Raw genomic sequence first — 24,339 nt, 5'->3', positions numbered from 1 at the left:
TACCGTTTGCTCGTTCTGTCGTTTGCGTATGGCAATAACTGGGGGGAAAAAGATCGCGCGCGAAAGTAATTGTTTCAGTGAGATTGTTTAACAAGTTTAATATCACGCTCGGAGTCTCTAGTCCCTCTATCAATTTTCCTAGTTCAAACATCATCCGCCGCGTAACATTTACTTTCCATTCGTTTTCTGACAGTAGAGCGAAACCGTGTCATTCGTAAAGTGGAGATTTGTCGAAAAGTCGCAGTCATATTTACCGCGATAAATCGCCGGGAAAAAGTGCTTACGCAGATTCATAGCGGATACGAATGTTTTTAATCCGTGGAATATCAGTGGTTTGCGAGAGCAAACGAGGCGTCACGACCTCGCTGTGCATTTGCCCGGATATTCAGCCACTTTGACTGCGGATCGATGTTCTTTTGATTTCTCTTGACAATCAAGACATTGGTCTAGAAACGATCGATTCTAAAAACTTGGATCAAGAATGAAGCAAAATCATCGGCTGGTTTACAGAGGCTCGATCGTTTCGCTGAACCACTGCAGAAATGATAAAGATATCTTACCGGAAGAATTCTGCATTTCCACGATACACGACACATTTAATTACTGATAATTCGTCGTTCTGTAAACATTGGGTTGCGGGAAATTTCATTAAAAGCTGGCACGCGCGCCGGCAGATGTTAAACGAAAGCGCGCGTAACTCGCCAAGCTTCATTAATCAAAATCGCCGTAACGTTCGTACGTCGATGCATCGAGGAAGCTGGTCGTCGCGTTCGATGGATTAATTCCACCGGATCGTCGTGTCCGGTGAATCAATTCGACGGTAGATGATACGAATAAATATAGATACGCTGGGAAAATAACGAAGTCGTATCTACTCTCGGAGGACGTTGCCGAAATTTATCGCGTTCGGTGGTAAAAAAAATAAAACTTGGCAGATTAATTTTCAGCTCTCGGCCACCTTGCGATCTACTCGTAAATTGCGAGGTGTGTTTCCTCGGAAAACGGAAGGTCCCTGGCGAGGTATCGCTGTTCGAGTAACGTGCAATTTTTGAAGAGAAAATTCAGGCACGAGAATACCCCGGGGAACGACTCGATATCGCCAAGTCAGAAAGCGTAACGATATTAATATTCATCGTGCGAATTAATATCAATGGCCACTACTCTGACCGGAATTCGAACGTGGCATTTATTAAATTTAATCGAACCCTTGTATCTGAATTAACGATCTCTCCGCCCGATGAAACGAGCGGCCAGAACGAGGACACTAAATATCGTTGCCGGTTACGTCTGCGCGTTTCGACCTCGTGATATGACCAACAGCCGATCTCTCGTGTTTCTTTCCTCCTTCCGTTGCGAACCGGCCAGCTCGATACAAAATTTATACGCGTTAATTGTTGAATTTATCGAATTCTCTATGTAAATCAAACAGATTTAGTGTGCTTATATATACATATACGTGTGTGTGTGTGTGTGTGTATGTATTAATATTTATGGATGAAATTTAGTGGCCGGTTATCGTAAATTATATAAAGGGCCACAATAAAATCCGCAAATTATTTAAGATCCACGAGGAGGATGTGCATACAAAGTAAACCAAATATCTGAAATATATGTGCTCGTAAAGATAGTCTATCTTTAATCAATAAACGAACCAGTTTATACAATTTTTTAATCGTTTACGAAACGGACATTTCTCATTTATGCAAATAAGCTTGAGGGTACCTATTAGAAGTTATAATAATTCCATTGATATATCTGCAGGGTTATTACGCACATGTTTTATCGATCGTCGCAAGATTAATAATGATCTAATGCTTTCTTGGTATATAAATAAGCAAGAAGCATAAAACATGGAAGAAAGAGCAAAACAGACTCTTGAACTCTCCCTTCTCCCATGATAAATCACGCACCTGAGAATCATCAATCCAGCCGAAACCAACATCGGTAACCTACGAAGTTATACGGCATTGAAAAAGTGGTTTAGAAAATAGAGATGAAAGAAAGAAAAATAAAGACCGCGGAGAAGAAATATCGCAGAGAATGTCATGGAAAATTAAGAAAGTAGTGTTGTCAACGGGCTAAGGAAAACGATGAACAAGCTACAATCAGATCTACGAGGATCTGGAAACATCGGTATGGATTGGGGTATTTTTTTCGATTAGAAATCAATGTCGAATCAGTAAATTAATTTTCCAAAAGCAATCGAAGGGTATCTCGCTGCTCCAATCCCTAAGCATCCATCTTCTCGTCTCTTGTTCGATTCAAAGCGACAAATTAAGACGAATGGTAGAAATAGCAGAAAAAACTACGCTCGCGAACCGCTTCTCTTTCGAACTCGCAATGTACACCGAGTTTGATCTCCATTCGAGAATTTCGTACGAGTGGCCAGTTCGAGGGGATAGTTCGAGAGGATATCGGCGTAATTTCAACAGAAAGCTGCGATTTGCCGCGTGTACATGATAGCTGAGGCTAAATAGGCCAGCCAACGAGTCTGTCGGACTATTTATTCCATGGATGGACCTCTTTATTGCTATCTCGAGGAAATTTCACTCGATCGTGACTTGTCTGGCGTCGGTACTGCTTCAAACGATGCGCTTTCACGAAATTTACCGATTCGTGGAAACAAAGGACGCTGGGACGCTCGTCACTGCTGAAAAATTCGACCAAGACCGATAGAAAATTACAAAAACGATATAATCGTTTGTTAACGCCGACATATAGACTCTCGATGCTTCTATTCAGGTTCAATGGCTGATTAATGTCCCTAACTGCTTGTCATCAAAGACCGTGAAAAATGGGAACGATCCTCGAGCGGATTTGACTCGAGTTTGAACGACTTCGACATGGCGAAGTATTGTTCAATGGCGTGTTATCGTATGAATAGCTCGACAGCACCGTTGTTTCTTTGAAAAACCGTACTTGCTCAAACAATAGCCTGAATAGATGAACATTATAAATTGTATTAAGATGAGTTAGGCAGTTCGCGTATTGCTCGTGCTGCTAATTTCCAGTTCACGTTGAATGCATCAGTCGCTAGTTAATTAAAGCTACCTGTTTCCGCGTTATAATTTTCCCAGTTTGGTTTTCTTCCGCGTGGCTCTTTCCTTCGAGTATATTTTCCGAAACAAGCTGCTCGAGCGCGCTGAAAGGGAAACATCTTTTTAAGTATCCAACGAGCAGTTCTAGCCAGCCCCCACTTCATTTACGCGGCCGCTGAATTCACAATTTCGTTACCACTTTCAGTTCTTGTTTAATTGCAGTTGCAGAAAAGAAAGAATTTATCTCGTCCGCCGACTGAACTAGGCCGAGAGTTAAATTTGTTTTGCCGTATACTGCTCCGTTCGTGATGCATTTTCGAGGAAAATTTGCGTCACGAGCTGCGCTACGTTTGTTCCTCAGCGCGCACCATTTGTCGGCCAACGTCGCCGGATGAATCAATTACGCAAATTAAATCCGACAGTTTCACCCGCGTGGCGGTGGATACGTTTCTCCGGAGGATGTCGTTCGATTTTCATGAGTCGCATTGATTGATTTCCACGCATCCTCGATCTGGTCGCGTGCAAATTCGTCGGCCAACCAGCTCCCTCGCGATCTATTTAAAGCTTCCATCAAATTAATTAAGTGAAAACTACCGTTGCAAGCATCGTCGCACTGGCATCGTGTTAAAAATACAACGTTCCAAAGTTGAACGACCCCTTATCGTTGTAGACTCTTCAACCGCGTCGCTTCTTAAATGAAAATCAAAATTAAAAGATCAATAAGAAGGTTCTCGTTATGATCTTTAGTCTTCTATAGTTCTTGTAGTATAGTTCTTCTATAGAAACACGGTGGAACGAGAACGTGTCGAAGACAGCCAAAGTGAAAACGGTCGACGATTAACGCGACGCGGTAGACAGGGTACGTCGATTTCCAAGATGATGTCACGACGATTTCCAAGAAATTTGATCGTCTCCCGAATTTTCATCGGCTCGGGCTTATCGACCTTGCTCCCTTTCCCTTGTCCTTTTCTCTCTGTTCGCATCGGATTCTCTATGAGATTGTTTGCCGCCCTCGTGTAGGCTTTCCCGTTCCATGCGCGCCGCTCTTCATTTACTGATTCATATTGCGAAATCGAGCGGAAGACCTCCCTTGGATCGCAGTCTCGCAATCTCGCAGATCGTTCCACCTTCTCTCTTTCTCGCCTTCGCCTGTAATCATGGAACGCGCGTTTCCTTCATTTTTACTCGACTAACTTCATGGAAATGCAGCACCTTGCTAATACAGTCGGAAAAGTCTCTGTTCTCTCGCTGCAGATTACCAGAGCCGGTCCTCCGTGTCTGGTTTGCATCTTTTCTGATTGTCCGATTTCTTCGTCGTCGATGTCCTGCAGAGAAGATGATACTGTAGTTATTTCTAAAGCATCGTCGCATCGCGCACCAACAATTCGAACAGGATATCTGGCACACTCCGGTGCGTCTCTAGACGCTATATCCTTTCAGTAAGGAACGCGTGAACGTTGTCGCGTCGATGGTTCCAAAATATCCAATTTCGCAAAGATTTCTTAACGATCGGTGAAAAATACGATTGGCAAAGAGAATGATTTTACGCGAGAAAATAAATGGAAAATGTTGAGCAGAATTATTTGATGCGGCGCTTCGTCCTCGATAAATTTGCAAACTTGATTACTATATGTCGTAAATTGCTGTTGTTGCCCTGTATAAAATAAGTTTGACAGAGAGAAACGCGTGACAATTTAGGAAACAGACTGGAAGCTGCAGCTCGACAGGATCGATGTAACGAGATATAAATCGGCACGAAGTTATGCACCCTTCGAAAGAAGCGTAATTTTTTAAGGCTATGATTTAGTGCATTGATGCGCGAGACTGGGACGATCGTATTTCTGCGGTATGGCCTGAATTAAAGACACGGGGCTCAGCTTCATTCTGCACAAAAGACATATATCTGAACGCGTTACACCGCGCCAACCTGTTCGTATGAAAGCTGCCGTACCGTGTGTTTTATTACGATATATTTTTCCGGACAGCGCAATAACTCTTGCGCGAATTTGTGCGGCCGATCATCTCTCGGGAATCAGGTTGCCAGTAAAATTTTCTCCCAGCATCGGCGAATCTGCATGTTACACGATCCGAGCTTACCGGGAAATGTTTGGCTCCTCTTTGTACAAACTGAGTGCAGTTACTTTGTGTGCGTTAATTTTAAGTTTGCCTCGGAGCTATAAAATCGTAGAAACTCGTGAGCTCAGATCTTTCGTTATTAAACGACACGGATGTTGAAAACCACGAGGAGTAAAAATTTGCAAGTTCTAATTAAAGGATGGTGACAGATAGCAAGCTCGGCTGTGATAACGAGTGAAATTGAAAAATATCACGTGCGAATATTCAAGCTCTAATTGAGAGTCGGGTAATAGTGGCAAGCACCAACTTTTACGTACTGCAAATTACGAGATACCGATATGAGATTGAAAAAAAAAAAAAAAAACGGAAAAGAATTGCGAATAAAAGTAGCAAGTTGAAGTGTTATCGGTGCAACCAAAGGAATTGTCAAGTCTAACTAAAACGCGATAGAACGTAGTCAGTCGCATTTTTACATTCCATTACAGGAATTTTTAGAAACATTCTTCCTCCATCTGACATCCATACAAACGTAAACCGATCGTGAAACGACAAGGATAGCTTTCGCTGGCAGCATTAAGTATAATTTCGCGTGTATAACTATCGCAGGAGTGAAAAAGAAATGGGAACACACACGCTCGTATATGGAACTATAAAATCTACACTCAGTGGAAACGTACGATCGCGAAAGGATTTTTATTTCTTTGATCGCTATCGACGTCAATGGAACGTACATTACTGCAGTCTCCTAAATACGGGCTTCTAAGTGGTCGCAATTTCAACTGCTCTTTTCTCGCGACACGGTTAACTGACCGAAATCAACCGTTCGAATAGAGTCGTCAGAGTTCCAAACAAGACAACTGGAATCACGATTTGTCTTGACTAACCAAATCGATGTCGTATCCTACATTCAAACAACACAAATTTCGATGTTCGCCAGTTCGCTGCTTCTGGAAGGAAATTCCGATCGATTTACGAGAGACGGGGAATTTTTCGAACGGAGAAATTGAAATTTATCTCGACGTCGTCGCGTCGTGTTCCCAGCACTGATTTATAGTCGCTTTCCCGGAAGGATGGAAACAAGCGAGTGAATTAGGACAAAATGCAGAGCGAGATCTCCTTGTTGTGGAACTAAGAAGTTTCCAGCCGAGTTGCTCGCCTCCTTTCCCTTCTCGTGTCAGTTTCCCGTTCTTCGTCGGACCAACTCTCCTCCGTACGGAGTTCCGTGTATCAAATACGATTTCAATGGAGGGTTCACGGTTCTTCGGCATTTCCCCGTGGGACGTTCGAATTTTTGTAGCAGCGTCAACCTAGGGGGAAAGCTGTACGACAAATCGTCCTGGGGAAAAGTTTCGGCGGCCTGGAGCGTGACGAAACGATGGATACATTTATTCGCCTGTCTCCGTAGGTCTTACGTTTTCTTAGAAATTGCCAGTTCCGTATAATTCATGAAAGCCTGACATTGGGCAAAACGCTGTAACGGAATAAATATATGTAAGGTACTTGACGCGAAACGACCTTGCTGCATATTTTACCGGCAGACAGGAGGGTTAGTTCTACACTCGATATCGCGTCCAGCCGTTTTGTTGAACTTTGTGCTTCGTTGAGATAAGTAGGGTACATCTCGCGGATGATTCATGGACCCTAGTTTCTGGGAAAGTCTGCTTGGCGCTCGCCAAGCAAAAGACGTCGTTGAACTTTCGGTCAACAATTTGAAATCGAGTCAGCTTACAGTACATTCATGAGTCGTTTCGATAAAGACGGTTGCCCCTAATGCGCTTCGAGTACCGTTCGAGAATTCGACGTTATCAGCGAGTCACTTTACTGGCCAAGTTCGACGAAGAAGTTGGCACGAATTACGCGCATAGTTCACCGCGGTGCACCATAACTGTCTCGCGATACAACACACTTAGCTTAGAATTAATTCCGGTGGTGGAACCGTAATACTACGAGTGATTTGCTAAGATCGCTTCCGGTGGTGTTCGAGTTCGGATACCGTGAAACCTATGCCAAGGCATAATGCCAAATAACGCTATAACGAAGCGAATTATTGCAGGCGCGAGAGGATGCTGCAAATTTTGACGTTTCGACGCCCACTCGATCGATGCTCGCGGAATTTTCTACCAAATTCGATTACACCTGCCGCATGAAAATTCCTATGACGTACTGCGCGATCGCTTGCATAACGATGAAACGTTCCGAATGACACGGCCTTCGTAAATGACGCTTTGACGAATATACTTTTCCAACGAAGGCTAACGCGATGATTTGGTTGAAATCCGCGCCCCATCAGGATATCGAAGCAGTTTCTTTAAATTTATTCGAAAAGCATCCGGACGCAAGTTTCCGAATTTAGTCGCGCTCGTTCCGATAAACCGAAGTAGAACAGATCGTTTCGTCTTTCCAATTTCTCCTCGATTTCTTCCTCTCTCGTTCCATTAGCACGGTAACTCTGTTTCGCCGAAACAATCGTTACCTCGGGATAGATAACACGCGAAGTTGGAAGTTTCCAACGTAATCTGATCCTGATACAGCGTGCGTTCCTGTTGCGCTTACGAATCCGCCTGAAAACTATTTCCAGCAACGTCGATCGAACGGAAGTTCGTCTGGAATTAGAGGAAGGGGTTGTCTTTGGCAGGAAAAAAGCGGCTCGGTAAACGTAACTGCTCCAGGCGAAAACTTCGATGCAGTTTATCTTTGGCCGAGAAGCGATTTCGTTATCGGGTCGGCGCTCGTACAGACGGCTGCTTTTTCCATGCGGGCAAACTTGTTTCGAATTTCTAAATTCCCTTTCGGTACAGCGGTTCGTCTCGCCAAAGACAATTAATCGCTCCAAGTTCTACGAATAAATCTTACGCCCTTGTGTTTACCAGCGCTCGTTTTTTAAGATTTCTAACACTTACGCCACGTTCGCGTCGACCAAATCATTGAGATCTTCACTGTTCGCTATTTGCAAAAGCCAGTAGCGAATATACTGTCAATGAATATTTTTCACCACCTATTCATCCACTGCTTTCCAACACCCACCAGGATACAGCACAACGTTTCCTCTCGGAACCCTTACTTTCAACTCGCCCTTTGGATTTTCGCTCGTCACGCACTATTCACCTTCAAGAGATCCCATCCCCGTCTACGTACGCTGTATACACACACACAACGATCACGTATGCACGTCTCATAACGCTTGAAATATGCGCACACGTACTTGCACGGTTCTCAAGCGTCTTACAAATCCTCGCGACTCCACTCGCACGACATGACAGAGCTTTGTCACGAATCATTTATAATCCTCCATCAACACTTGCCGAGCTTATGAATTCAAGCTTCTGCTCTCGCGAATATTCTCGCGATCAATGAAACCAGCGAAACGATTCCACGCAACAGATATCGTTTCGCAGCGTTGGATATCGCGTTCGTTTCGACCCCGGTTTCTTTTTATTTCTTTTATGTAAGTTCGCGTTTAAATAGCACGATATAACGGAGTACTCGACTAGGCTGGATTTATACGACGGTACAGCCAACCTAATTAGGTTCCCGACGTTCGATCGATCATGCCAGGCCGCATACCATACCGCGAATACTTCTGGATCGGATCGGCACGGCGATCAGCGGTTAATATCGAGATTGAGATTTCGACAGCACTGACAAGTGGGTCACGTGTACCTGACGTCTCGAGTCGCAGGCTTCTTCGCCACGCATTTACATTCCACGGAAAATGAGAAAAATCTGCATCCTCGGTCAGGTTTTGTAAACTCCGTTGAGCGTCGATCTCGAGGAGGTTGCAAGGTTACGTGTAAGACGAGCTGCGTATTGCCACGAATGTTGGCTCGTCTTCTTCTCCTTTTTACATTTCCTAATCTTATTGCTATACCGTACAGCATAGTAGTACAGACAATTTTTTAATCATTTCTGCAACAAACACGCAACAGATCGACACGCAAAAGTGTCGCTTGAGATTCGTCGTTCAAGTTACCAACGAATATAAATCGACGCGTATTATATGCCAACCCTTAGCAAATGGGACGATTCGATTAATTTTTTCGTAATACGAGAAGCATCGATAGGTAGAACAACGGAACAACGGTTTCGTTGAACTAAATACGTTTCAGGAAACTCGACCAATACGTCAGTCTTCCGAATGCAACCATAATTTGTACTCATCCATTACATCGAAGCAGAGAAACCGCAAGACCGGTCGATCAGTCATCGTAGCGAAACGCTCGATTGCTCTACTCCTACCCCCGAGCAAACTAGAACCAGTTCCCAACATATTAATTGATATTCGAGAGGGGTTCCAAGTGCCTGGCCATGGTTCTCGAAGACGAGAGCTGGAATCCGGGTAGCACGAAATTAATAATAATTTCGATCGCATTGGCGCGAGTTTAATTCGTATTGATCGGCTGCGTCCCAATTTCAGAAGGGAAGGGGGTGCAATTATCCGCCTCTATATGCTCACTGGCAGCCCACGATAAAGGAAATCGAAACAACAACGCAACATACGCTCGAATCGTACACGAGCTCGTTTATTCGTAACGTTTGTTTAGTAACGTTTCGCTGCGTTCTACTCTTCCCGCGATCGAATCGCCATCGCGAGTAAATTTAGACGATGGAAAACGAATGACCGAGAGCAACTAACCGGCCACATTTCCGTTAAAATGTTGGAAGGTCGATGCTTCGTCGACCGAGATATAAAAGCGGATCGAATTAAAAAGACGAACAACGCGAGGAAAAATGGCAGAGATTTCGTTTATTAGCAACGAGGATTTACGACGGTCGTGCCGTGGCCAAACTTGTTATCGAGTAATTCGGGAAAGTCGTAGAGCACGCAGACAACACGTCACGATCGTCCGGCCAAAACTGATAGCGTGATATATTGCTTACCACGTTGCGTGGCACGGCTACCGAAATACGAACGTAAACGCGAGCAAAATACTCGCGCACATTTTGAAAAAAAAAACCTGTCCTTTCGTACACAGGGAGACCCTGTTCCATCATTTTGCTGTCGAGTTTCGAGGAAATATTTTTTCCATGCCGTCGACTGAAACGCATCGGTATTTTATTTGACGAAAAATCATATGTTCCGCAGGTTCGCGTGTAAAGATTGGCGTAGCGAAGGAAATTTGCTCGGCTGTCAGGATACAATTACTCACGTACCTTGATCATGGTGTAAGCTCGGCTTTCCTCGTGGACCGCCCTCTTTCGCTGCTTCTCCATCATCGAGTACGCCTTGGCCCATCGTAATCGTTCTTCCTGTGACACGACACAGTAGATTCAGCTAATCGTCGATTATCTACGCTAGTGGTTACTAAAACTATCTTCCATGATACATCGAGTCCATAACGCTAGGAAACGTAAACGTGACGCGTTAAATTAATCGCGATATTCCTGGCCAATTTGTTTCCAGAACAAATATTTCCTTTCGTTTAAACGATCCGACGTTCGACTTCGTGCTAGGAATACGTTGCAGCGGAATCGACGCTGGAAAATTCACGCAGAGTCGCGCTAAAAGGCGTAAACGCTCAACGAATCGGTGGGAATGAAGCCTCGGCAGTTGTTTTTCTCGTATCGCTTTTCTCTCCACTATTTACACGCGGTGAGAAACACTAAACGCTTTAAACTCGAACCTCTTAAAATGGAACGGATTTCGCATTGCGCGGGGTTACGCGTCGTTGCCGTTTCAACGCCACGGCGGCAGCGCTTAATTGCCCGGCAAAAATTAGCTCAGCTAATTTCACCCTTTTATCGTGCACTTCACAGTTTAACAGAGAGACGCGGACGTTTTTATTGGTTGAAATTGCGCAAACATCCGAAACAGCAGAATGCTTTGACAACTCTTTCTTAATTCCTGTCTCAAGTTTATCGATTCGTTCGTTTCTTTATTTATCTTTTATTTAGTTGGCTGATTCGCAATATTTTCGAAACAGAGGATTCGTGTGAAAGCAATTATCGACAGCGACGTATGCACGCCAACATGTATTAAACGCTTTGACTGCCACGTCGAAATCACATGTTTCGCTCAGGACACCACGGGAGTATTTTTATTATTCAAAGCATATAATGGCAAAATAATAATAAACTGATGATGTAAGACAACGTTCTTCTCCAATGGACCGTTTATCTTGCCGGTGGCCACTGTGGCGCCTTGGTAATAGTTGATAGCGACATATTATAACGAGACTTCGTTTATTTCAACAAACCATGCGCATTCGTTATTTCGTCGTAAGCAAAACGTCCAGAATATATTGTTGGAACGTGTAGAAGATATTAGTAAACAGTATTTGCTCATTCTATATATTAGGTTGACCGAAAAGTTCCTTTCGTTTTATGAGGAAATGATAGATGCACGGCATTTTGTCTTTTATATTATTTTATTGAAATGTACATGACCCACTTTGTTTTATTATTCCAAAATGGATCGTACATGATTCAATAAAATAATGCAAAACAAACCATGTTGTGCACCCACTAATTCCGTATAAACAGAAAGAAACTTTTGGGACAACCTGGTACAATAGTAAGGTATGTGCACACTTCTAACTGTGCGACACGAAGTGCAGAAGAAAGAAGGGCAAGCGTACCTGGTACGAAAATTTTGCAGTGAGTGCTATAAAAAAAAATGTTAAATGGTTAGGATCAAAAATTGCTAAGAATCGGACCCAAAAAAGGTGACCACCTATTGTCCATATTGTATTGATGTGCCACATTTATTTTTACAGTGTTTTAACACAGTGCACCGTTAGATGCGATATTTGTTCTCATTTTTTTTTTTATTGATGTTCTAATAAAAATGTTTAATCGTCCAATGGGGCACTTTTTGTTTCAAAGTATCTTCTATTTATCGGTTATATTCAGAATGCCCTAACTGTCAATTTTCATTCAATTTTTACAATTGTAAGAAGTTGAAGCGCTCCGGTCACCAATGACCAACGTGGTATCACAGGAGCAACGTGGCAGTCAAATTGTTAAAGGGACGAGACAAAGAAGTTTGTCTCTCTCGATCGGATAAGAAGCGTAAAACAACGAGGCTCGAACGATATAATCGCGGTATCAATTAATCGATTTTGTTAATGATTCGTAACGCGGATGAAATACGTCGACCGCAACACGAACGTTCCATTAATCATGGAGATCGAGCCGGTAAATCAGTGACAGTGCAGGAAATAGTTACTAACGAGGTGTTTTAATGGCACCGCTAGGAACACGATAGATCGTTCACAGGTACCATCTTTATGGATAATACATGATTTTGCACGCGGTAGAACGCTTTAGAACGTAAATAAATAAAACGAGCAAAAAGTAACGTTTCTAATTGTAAGCCTGGATATTCAATTTTCGGACGTAGCTCGTTTAAAAATGATTGATAAGCGAATTTCTTCGATTAGATGCCAGGTAAATTGATTAACTCGGCTCAAATAACTTTAACTCGCAGTATAATACAAACGAGATAGTCACGGTTCCAAAAATTGAATTTGTTACGATTCTTAACATTTTTCGCTTAGAGCCGGTTTCACTTACCGGTCGCGTAATCTGGATATGAAAATGTTTAGGGCAAACACGTTAACAGCGACTGCGACAAGGCCAGTCGCGTATCATGCTCGTCGTAACAGTAATTCTACACAGTCGAATCAGACTTCGTGCATTATCATAATCGATATTTCGTTAGCATAATGAAACGATACTCTTGCTCGTTACGAAATGGAACGTCCGCACGAAACGCGACGCGGCACATCGATGTAATTTGCCCTCTGAAATGGCTGCAATCGAAACAGGAACAGTCGCGCGATTAAAATTCTCCTCGCTTCCTGATACACGCGCTGTATCGTTTGTTTGTTTAAAGCAATTAATCGCGCATGCAATTTCCCTCTACACGCATAACCTTTATCCGGTTATTGGCATATTAAAAAACGATTAGAAACAGCGAAACAACTGTTCCCCGATCTGTCGTTTTATAATTTACCTTTTATGCGCCTCTTGCGAGTACTCGTTAATTCCCCTCGACTTCCACCAAACAGAATCAACGAACAGCATCAAAAATGGTCAAACGAAATGGGAAAAAGCATATTTTTACGGATGTTCGAGTTACAATAGTTCGCGAAAATATTTGCACTTTTGCCACAGAAAGCCTTTATCCACGTATTGTACGTGTTGTACGTACAAAACACTTTGTAGTTTCAGTATCATCGTAACGAGATACGACTGTCGCGATTAGATTGGTAAGATCAGAAAGCACTCCGAAAACGCATATAGAAATTTCAGTAATTTCAGTCGACGTTCATAACCATGCTAATAAGATTGAAAAATGTCTCGTGTGACACGCGTAATGTATTCACAAAAGACTTCTACGTGCGTTCAGACATCTTCGCTACTTAGTATCTTGCGCAGGAAACTTTTCTTACGAAATAAAGTACGGACAAAACGATACGTTGACGAGTAATCTGCAATTGCCAATCGACCATCCGAGCGATCTTTTCGTGAATTTTCAAACGTTGGACGATTTTGAAACTCGCGATGATAAGCAAATAATATGGAGAGAGAAGAAATCACGGGTGATGATGCAGAAGGCGCCGGATCGGAAGGTCAAGCTGTGCGGGGAAGATGGAAAATTAGGAAGATAGTTGTTCGATGTGAGCCGAGGACTTTGGCGGTCGGCCAACCAGCTCCGACTATTTCGAAGTACACCTCGACGGTTGAAGTTCCTGGCTCCAGTCTGTCCTACTCTTCTGTCTGCCCTAGCAGCCGCGTCTAGCATAGTCCGCGTATCTGGCATCCAGCTAACGGAGCTGCACGAACCCCGGCCGACTTCCTCTTCGTTTTCAGCCTTCCGGCTTCCCGGTTCTGGCCGAGTTTCCCCACCCATTGCTCTCTTTGCTCCGCGATTTATGTTATTTTTCCAGCCACAGCTTATCGCCTCTCGTATCGCGCTCGCTTCGTTCGCGAGACATTGACAGAATTACAGATAATCTGTTGGAAATTTCTGAACCTACGTTCGAGCTCGATCCTAACACTGTTACGTTCTCTCGGTAGTCTTCGACGTGGAAATCTACCTTTCTAACATTCAAAGATATCTCAAGTTTGAACAAAATATGGAAAGGTTCGTCTTATACGATAGAAATTGGTTTTATTTGAAAGTTTTGTTTAATTCAACGAGGATTTTTCTACTTCCTTCGGAGGAGAGCTATTCCAAGGTATTTCGAGCGATCTTCTAAAAGATAGAAGGAATGCATCGATCGAGCATCGATTCGCAAATATGCTACATTTAAGTCGTCGATCAGGAATCGAGCCATTATTCATCCACAACGAGCTCGTCACGAGCCGTAGCGTTTGATTGAAATTCAGCGTGCTGCTGTCTCCTTAGCGACCGAAATGACGCCGATATTGAATTCGTGGCTCCAACATTATCGAACACGTGCTTGCTGCCGACATTCATACGACAAGGATGATCTTAGCGATACAGGTGTAAGCGTAACAAGGACTCGCATAGATGGGACAAACTTTATCATCGTGAAAAGTTAATTACGAGTCGATTTCGTTTCATTGTCCTTCGAACTATTTCATTGTAAATCGCCAAAGATCGGTAAAAAAACTTGCCATACTTCCTACTATTATTAGCGTAGAAGTAAACTCAATGGAATATGTTTACAGTAAAACCAACTTTTATATGTTTGCGGTAAATATCTTGCAGCTTTCATATACGTTTTCACGTGGCTTTCGAATTGGACCAACATAATCGTCACAGTATGCAGCACGTGCATAAGCACGTAATCTACGCGTGTGTATATAAAAATTGTTTATGGTAAATGTTCAGATACTTTCGCGAACCAGTGTACGACAGAATTGGACGAAACAAGATACCGGTGAAACCGAACTCGATACCACAAACCCGCACCAACGAGAGCGCGAGAAAGAAAAGAACACCAGAGTCCTGCGTTGATTCTTTTCGTCGGTGTGTCCGTCAGCCATTTTCTCTGCAACCGGTCTACTAACAGACAAGTTAAAGTGTCATCAGGGCTGGTACCCTTTCACGTCGAGGTTAAGTATTAAAATCCTCTCAGCCTTAAGCTCTTATCACGATCACAAGGAGGTTCGTCAAACAAAAGAGTCGACGCGTTGAGATGGGAACATCCAGCGGGAGCTGCGCCCCGATGCACCGTTTTATGCAGCGCGCCAAGCTTCCAGCGAATGTCCGAACGCCCCTTTTTCAACGTCTCCCTAGGCTTTTATTAAAAAAGTCCTGTCAGCCGCGGAAATTATCTGGCGGTTAATACGCCACCGTGCTTTAATTTATCATTCCGTAATTAATTCCCTGTGCGCGCGTTTTGTCCGACTAAGAATGGATATGACGTTCTTTGAAAGAGCGTTAACCAGAACGGAAATTCGACGAGAGAACCTTCTTCCCTACGAGCGACAAAACGAGGAATCTGCGCTTATGGTCTGCTGCTTTTAGGCTTTTCTCTATTTCCCAGAAAAATAGAGAATCGACAGACAGAGGGTTTTCGAGAGAGAACGAGTAAGGAAGACTCGTCGATCGAACATCACGATCTTGTTTAAGACGGTGAACAGCTGGAAACTACTCGAAAACCCTCGACTCAGCGAAGGAGTATCGAGAGACGCACTCGAAGCGTCTCGAGCCTGCGACTCCTCGTGCACGGACACCGTTTCCCGCAATATTCTCTCCATCCGTGCCACCTCATACTTACACTTCACCTTTTACAAAAAGCAAGCACTTGTTTTCTAAAAGATTCTTTGCAACAATTAAGCGGGGGATCTGCAGCTCTGGCATAAGTCAAAGTTACAGGAAACAATGCAAGGGGCGAGATCGGTATCGCGAAACTTTAACGAGAAATTTAATCACATCGGGCTGCCGATCAACCAGTTCTCTTTAATCTGAAAAGGGTCGTCTCTCTTCTGGTCCAATGAACTTCGCCGCTGCAATTTCGTCCTCAGGCCTTGTAATTAGCATCCGAAATTCATAGGGTAATCCGATTCCGGCCAGACCCCCGCCGTTGACGAAAATTTTCTCGTCAAATTGGCCGGCGCCTGCTTTCTTCGTGCCTCGTCTTCGAACCTCGCGCGCTTTTCGTTAGCTCGCTGTACTCGGGTCTGTCTTCAAGGGGATAGACTCGGAGGAAGATTATCCACGCGACAAAACGACAACTTACGGTCAACGAGTTTCTTTCTCGAGATCTTTTTTCAACGTCTTTCCTGCAGCCTTTCTTCCACGAATATCCTCGACGAGTACGCCGACCGATAAATTCTGGTTTCGTAGCACTCGACGGAAGTTGCCGGAAGGGACCTACCAGTTTACCGAACACGATCATCGCGCGAGACGTGATGACGATGGGAAACAGTTGAAAGAACCGGCCGAATAATTAATGCCTGGCACGTTCTCCGCCTTGGAACGCGGCTCGATACACGTAGCGCAGTATCGAACTGCCATCGTTTTCAGAAGCTTTGCGAACTTTCGCAGACACCACCGTACACCGGAACTTTTTCCTGCCGTTAATTACAAATTAACTCATCAGAATTATTCGTAATCCCTGGCCTTGTCGCATAGAATATCGAGTATACTTAATATTTAGTAGATAGTTTTTAATATTGTGAGAGTGGAAGTACGACGCTTTAAAGGTGGGCAAATTCTTTTAATCTGCAGACTTAATATAGAAGTGATATGATGAAAAGGAAATCAGTTAATCATCGTTAGTTGGGTACATCGTTGAGAGCGTTCGTTTTAGTCACGCTACAGTTACTTTCAGTTCGCTAGCTTGTACCGTTGCGAAAAAGCCATCATCAATGATAGACTTTTTCATAAAATCTCTATAGACTCATACGGTTCACTCTGCCCGACACACGTGTTAGAAATTTTTATGGATTGCTCTTTTGAGATTCCAAGGTAAGTGCCCGTGTGCGATTCCTCACAGTCCGCTTACCAAGAGGCATCAGTGTCTTTCGCACTCCGTGGCCAAATCCTTTAAAAACAAGGTCTCTGTTGCTCGGCAATGCAACGCCGTATCGCTCGCCATTAGCAAACTATCTGCCGCATCCTCTCAACAATCATATCGTCGACAACTTACACACTCGTAGTCCGCACGTAGCTCGGCGACTTTGAGTAGCCTGCTATCGACTTTCCAAACACTCGCTCAAGCAACCTGCCGCGTATGCCAAAGCTTTCACTGAGCCGTCATACATGATGATAAGGTTAAATAACGGCCGACTATCTGCCATCACATCGTCAGGAAAGTACGTTGCCGTTAACGAACGTGTAGCCAGTTCCACGTTCGATATAAAAAATACATACTGGAAGTTGCAACCGCAGGTGCCGCGAGTGCACCATGTTAACGAGCTCATGTTTCGATAATTAATTTATAGACGATTAAAGAACACTATTTGGTCACAGCTTTCACGCGCTCATTCGAGAAGAAACAACGCGAGAGCTTGGATCCAGCCATCGATCGATTTTCAAAGCCAAGCGCCATATGCACAGGCTTATGCTGTCAAATAGGCGATAAGCCTGGTATTAAACGGTTCCACCGTATAACGAAGACGTTTCTCCTGTATTTTTCACCTAAACCGTCGCGAGCATGTCGACTAAAATAATAAAAGTGTGGCAGCCGATCTCGGACACAAACAATCGCATTTTCCGAAACCTTGAAGAGGATTTATGCTCGCGCCGCAACTCGCCACACATTTGCTTGAGGAATTAACCGACGCTCCTCCGCTTAATCGCGCAATCAATTAGCCCGACCGAGAAGTATTCGTCCCTGGAGTCTCGATAGCGCAAGCAAACGCGGCGATCCCGCTCGTTAATTTCCTGCGAAATCGATGGACGCTGCGAGATTAGGCAGATTACGCAGGGAAAATGTTGTTGCGCAGCTGAGAAAATGCAGGATGAGAATCCTGGTTGGCTTAATGGCGGCGAGAACCGTGTAGAGATAACGAAGCTTGTTATGCGAGCGAGATGTAGAAAAATAAGTTGGATGGAGCTCGTAGATAACGCAACGAGTATCGTGCGTAACTACGATCTCGACAACTTTTGAATCGGTTAATAAATCGGTCCCTTTGGTTAATAAATTAATTAGCCGATATTAATCGCCGAGCAGATTTTACGGGAATGCGTTGAAATTTACCAACATTTCAATTTATCGCGTAATGTCGCCAGAGGAAAGCTCCCATGCACTAGAATTCACAATTAAGTCTTATCTACGATCTTTGCAAGAAACAACGAGTTATCTACATCTGCTACTAAGAATTAAACAGCTACATCGCAGTACACGCTATAAATTCTAACAACACCATGAACTGCAACACTCACCGGGTTCTCCGCGAAGAACGCGTCTTCTTGATGTTTCGTAGGCAGGTCCAAGAAGACGGACGACCTAGATCGATCGTAAAGATCCACATCGACAAAGAAGTCGAAGAGGGGGGCGCCGTTCACCCTCAATAGCCTCGAAACTAGGGGTGTAATGTCGGCTGGTGCGATGCTCTTCGGGGGTAGATAGCCGCCGAGTTCGCGTAAAAGCTCGTAAACTGAAACAAGCGATAGTAAACAAGTTTTAACGAGGTTCGCGAAGCTGCAGCGTGTCGTAGAGTGGAATTCGTCGTGGGAACTCGGCGTCTCCGTAACAAAACGAACAGAGAAAGGAGGAGAAAATAGGAAGGAAAAAATAGACGCAACGAAAAAAACACGAGTTCCAGCGGAGGTTTCGTTTAAAAATCGATGCGTCGATTCAACGAATACGTACAATGAGAACACGGGTTTTCAGCGGAGAATCAAGTTCGAATCTTGATATATCGCTATGTCCTTCCTCCCTCTTTTTACGAGAGCCTTTTCATCACCGACCTTCGTATCCCTTCTTTATCAACGTTACGCGGTCCAACATGAACGCAACGATAAACCATAAATGAAATCCCAGCACACGCCGCTTGACACGCGCGTGGGATCCGTGGTAAAGATCAACAACGCCCTTATCGAGTTTAACGATCTTCGTTTAACGCGTCTCCACGAGAGAACCAACGACGACCTTCGGTTCACAGATACGCCGCTATCGAAAAGCTGTCGAGCTTCGGTGCTGTATTCCACGATCGTCGCACACCTTTTTAACCAATATTTCCCGATATCTTTGCAATCGTGCTATAAAAAGAGAGAACGTTTCTAAATTGCCGTGGATTATATCGTTGAAGATTGGTTGCCACTTTATTAGTTCTTGGTTACCACTTCCAGCGGACTCTTATCGGTCGATTAACGTCGCGCTGAATTCCTCGTTACGTACAGTATGGCGACGTACGACTCGAATTAACGCACGTCGGCCGAACGGAAGTCGGGTTCCAAGGGAATGAAAAAGGTGCCAGTAGCGTTAGGCTCGCGTGTTGCAAATGATACCGATCTCGGTATAATACAGCCGCTTATAATATCATTGGCTCGATTAATCTGGCTGCGAGATCGCTATTCGCAATATAATTTATTTCGTAGCGTGCAAATCGAAAGGAACGTGTTTAGCGAAATCGTATTTCTCGTCCTGCAGTTTAACACCGTAAACTTAGGCTTCGATGAAAATTGATTTCCATTTAAAGACATACGCTGCACGAGACCGATTCCATTCGTCCGAAGTCATCACGACAGACGAGAAACTTCTGCTCTTAGCTCCGCCTTTTGCCAAGGATTCGTCCCTGTTCTCATTCTTCTTTTCTTTTCTTTTTTATTATTATTATTATTATCTCGACGTTTCACATAGGGAAATTGTTATACGGCCGAATGGCCGGCGAAGAATTTCGGTCACAAACTCACCCCGTCTGTCTTCCTGGGGGAACCAACCGAAGCGCCATCAAGGGGCGAACCCGGGGCTCGGTGAATATATCCGAGCTCTCGAAATCTGCAAGTTCTCCGTTAAGTAAAGCTTCGCGTGATTTCAATCGCACCGAACAATCGCGCGCGCACCCCTCTTACATATACGAAATCGACATCAAGCACCGCGTCCTCCAGCCACAGCCCCTCTCTGTCCCCAAGCCCCCGACCATTCGGTTACATCTATATCTTTGCATGACGCAAGCTGCACACGCCGGCCAGATTGCTTTCGATCGACGCCCGAAATTCCTCCCTTTATTTTACACCCCGATACGCCCTCCAATCTCTTCTAGTCATTCATACTTTTCTCTGCTACGAAATAACTCAACACGTTCCGTTGTTACGCAACTTTTAATCTTCCGAGCGTTTCTTATTTTGCTACTTTGATTTTTTACATTCTGAAACCTATGGAATTGTGGCTATCCGGAATGCCAACCCTTCGAGAATGAGTTTAACGTTGAAAGTAATCGTATTTCGATAACAAGAAACAGAATCTTGGTTATGTAAATGCAACCGAGAAATATAAATAAGGTCTCTTAGGAATAGAATGTAACAGAAATAAAATGTAATAGAAACGAAATACGCTTCCTATAAAAGGAGTATCGTAACCTAATATCGTAACCTGGCAAATTTCGAATCGTTCTCCAGTAAGGAGCAAGAAACATTTTCATATCAAATTAGTCTCAAACGAAAGACACTTTGTTTCTTCCTCTTTGCATATCTAATTACGACTCCAATTTGCTGCCGATTTCTGCCCAGACCTTTTTCCAAAATATTACGGTTCGACGATATTAGCAGCATGTTCCCTATCGTTGAAATAATCATGGATAGTACTGTATATCGAAAGGATACTAGGGACAAGTATAACGTCTGTTATGCATTCGTACAAGTATCTGCTTCAGACTGTTACTATTCACAACTGTTCAGCTTTGAATACAACGTACCCTTTCCGATTCTCTCGTGCCAAACAAGCATCGCTACAAACCATTCCAACACGGTACACTGTATCCAATTTCAACTTTGTATCAAGCATCGCTCTATTTAGTATCTTTTCTCCACCCACGTAAAATCCTTGAACAGATACCAAACTCATTTCCCTAATTCCTTTGGATGAAAATGGATCTTTGCTCGATCGGTTTGCATTTAATTGTGACGCGACGAATTCCGAGGGTGGCTGGCGCCATTGCGGATGGACGACTGAAGGATCGTCGGCGTGAATTAAGCCGGTCGGGCATGGATAATTTCCAAGCCATAGCTGGCCGTATCTCGATTGAATTCCCATGCCGAGGAAATCGGGGAAGACTGTGGGTTGCGGAAATGGAACTTCCGGATTGTTTCCATCGTGCGGCGGACTCGGCGTTCCGTGGCTGCCGCGTTTTCGATTCGGCTGCCTCGCGACAACCAAGCCGAGTATACGTGCCACGATGTCTCGTTAAGATGCCTCTAATTACAACAGAACCCAGTGAGACCAACTGGCGACGTTGCGCAGCTGGAAATTAACTCGTTAAAGGGACTCGCACGAGGGAGGGAAAAAGTGGCGACATTAGAACCTACGAACAACCTACGAATTTCTAAATTAATTTTCTCGTACTTCGTCAACGTCGACGATGAAAAGCCGTTTCTCTCTGTCTTTCCACGTACAGAAGTCGCCGTCCGCGTATTACAAACAGCGAGAAAGTTTGAATTATTGAAAACAAAGGTTGAAAGCAGGTCATAGTGGAAGCATCGGTACTCCTGAGACTTTGTATGAAGCTTGAAAACTATTCTTAATTCTGCAACATTATAGCGCAGGAATATTCATTGGGTTTTGATATCGTTCGATCAATCTACGAAAGATAATGTATTTCCAGTGCTTATTATTATTATTTAGTTTCTTCTCTCCCTTGCTTAACTACTATTCTCTTAATTATTCCAAAGTAATCGACGTTACTAAACAGAAGGTAAACAGGCGTGAACAAACAACTATACTTAAAGAAATTAAATGGGAACATTTCCGCTATGGTGAAGAGTAACGCGATCTATTAAAGCTCGTTCCCATAAAGAGGAAAAGGCGCGAAATCGATCGTGCAGCTGGAAACGAGGAAAGCGCGAAAAAGGATCGCACACGTACACAGAGGCGCGCGTCTAGCTTCGAGCTTTGCGCTTCTCAACCTTTCCATTCAGTTCTCCGGCGACGAGGAGACGCGAACTTGCCGCTTTCAGTGAAAAGTGTGCTCTTCCGCGTCAAGAGCGACTTTGACGAACACTCTCGTCCGGTTGCTATACGAACGTACGCGAAACATTGCATCCGTGTTGTCTCCTGTCGATGAAATATTTCGTAGAAACTTGTGCCAAACCGCTCGATCCACCGTCGCGGATGAAATTACGTCCTTTTCATTCGTCCATCTTTCTTTCGTCGATCAAGAGGCGCTGAAACCTAAATACTCGGAACGACCGGATCGTGCTCGTTTCCAATGAGCCGAGAAAAGTCACGGCGGTGTCGACTGATCGAGATTGTCCTTGACACGATTCCGAGTCGAGCATTAACATCGCAGGGGGTTAAAAAAAGCTGCTCGTCGACTCTAACTCTCTAATGTACCTCGATGGCGTCTATATATAGAAGCACTTTGGTACCTTGCTTTTTCTTCGCTCTGTCACGCTGCCAGTATTTCGCGCCCAATGTTCCTAAGCTTTTTCTCTTTCCACAAACTACATTTCTTATATAATTTACTTGAACATCGATGGCATTGAATATTTTCATACACCGTACGTTTCAATGGATCAGGTCCAGGTTCAGGTTGTCCGCTGGCGCTTTCGAAACTGACGTCGCATTAGCTGAATTTTGCAACTCTATTTCCAGAGCGTAATTAAACGAATACCATTAGCGAAATTATACAACTCGTGCAAGTAGATGGTAAATGATCGTGCGAGCGATCCCAGGATATACAGTTTCGTGTATGGAATGAATCCGTTCTCTGGCTGCGCCGTCAATTGCAGACAATCTGCTTCGAGAATAACTGGCTCTTGATATAATTCTCTATTCTGTATCGTGATACTCGGTTTAAACTGGTAAATAAAGCAAATAAACGAAATATAGTTGGACGAAGAAGGAAAAGTTCGTAACCGCGTGGAACACGACACGGTGGAATAAATAATAAAATAAATCGCGTGAAAAAGTTGCAGACTCGTTCAGCCAAGTTCGACGGATAGGGAGAATAGCTAGGATCGAATGCAACAGAACAAAGTTCGAATCGGAGCATAGTTTCCTCGCGACATCCAACACCGAATAGTTTCTCGACCAGGCGGACAAGTAAATCATCCTGCGGACGTAGCCCGAGGCCAAATTGTCCAACCTTGACACCCTTGGCGACTTTCGACTCGCGATGCGCTCGTTTTCGTCCTTTTCTTATTCGCCAGCGGCTATCCTGCCGCTAACTATGCCCGTACTGAGATTAATCTTCCCTCGTTAATTGGGTAATGGATCGTCTATCGTGCGCATGGAACGCAGCGTACAGGTGGCAAGCTAATAATCGATTTTTCGCGCTGCATCGTGCCGCGTATGCAGAACAGAGGAAACCACTCGATCGTCTGGCTGGGAATAATAACCGTGTCTATCTTAAAATAGAAAACGTTTCCTTCGAAACAATACCGCCGACGTACTACTTTCAAAGTTTGTAGCTCTCGCTATGGCAACTACTGCGACAGCGGCGTAAAGGGAGACGTTACCGCCTATACAAATAACGATAGAATTTGGCGTGCGTATTGCGAAAGTATCGGAAACGTATGGAATACACCAGGCGAACTTTATTAACGCGAGCAAGAACCTTGACTGCGACCGCGAAAGACCCAAGTTCGAACTAATGGCAGCCTATTAGCAACAATTGCTATAATGAGGCCACAGTTAGATCAACATCGAACGAACGGCGAACGTTTCTACGATGGAACTTGTTCCCTGCAAGTCCGCTACGATTACAAATTCTCCAAATAAGGAAATTTCTCTACTCGAACGTTCGAAACTCCGACGAAAGTTCGCAGAGTATCAAAGCTTGTTGCGAGCACTTGAGAATGAAATCCGTGGAGAGACGAAAGCAAGGGAAAAGCTATCGTGTTACCGAGAGCCATTGTAACGTCCAAAGCAGAGGCTGCTCCTATTGCAAAGTGCAGAGAGAAGGCTGACGAAAGTCGTTGGCGATAGTACGCGCCTGGCTACAATCTTATAGAAAAGAGCAGAGGAAATAATAAAATAATGTCCTAAAATAATGTCGGCAAAGGATGTGAAAGACATCTTCACGGAAGACGTTCGACTCTACCGATACTGCGAGTTCGCGCGAACGCGAATATCGCGACCTTCCTTCGAAGAGGATCGAATGTCGAGCACGCGGTCGACGCGGAGACGAAAGTGGGTCACAG

The 24,339-nt window shown here is 44.1% G+C and overlaps 1 protein-coding gene across 2 annotated transcripts in view; it reads right to left on the bottom strand.

Annotated features, from left to right (window-relative positions):
• Positions 1-24,339, bottom strand: part of LOC100744815 (neprilysin-1) — a 70,553-nt gene that overhangs the window by 15,393 nt on the left and 30,821 nt on the right. Inside the window, exons 5-6 of one of the 2 annotated variants that reach the window (XM_003491377.3) lie at positions 18,421-18,635; positions 10,266-10,361 (exon numbers count right to left, since the gene is read on the bottom strand). In XM_003491377.3, coding sequence (XP_003491425.1) covers positions 10,266-10,361; positions 18,421-18,635 — 311 coding nt within the window. The remainder of the gene's footprint in view (positions 1-10,265; positions 10,362-18,420; positions 18,636-24,339) is intronic. The other variant, XM_012388500.2, reaches the window with a different exon arrangement.

The sequence above is a fragment of the Bombus impatiens genome, unplaced genomic scaffold, assembly GCF_000188095.3.
Source record: "Bombus impatiens unplaced genomic scaffold, BIMP_2.2 scf_0548, whole genome shotgun sequence".
Taxonomy (NCBI): domain Eukaryota; kingdom Metazoa; phylum Arthropoda; class Insecta; order Hymenoptera; family Apidae; genus Bombus; species Bombus impatiens.
Note: the sequence above shows the minus strand (reverse complement) of the source record. Positions and strands in the feature narration are given on the sequence as shown.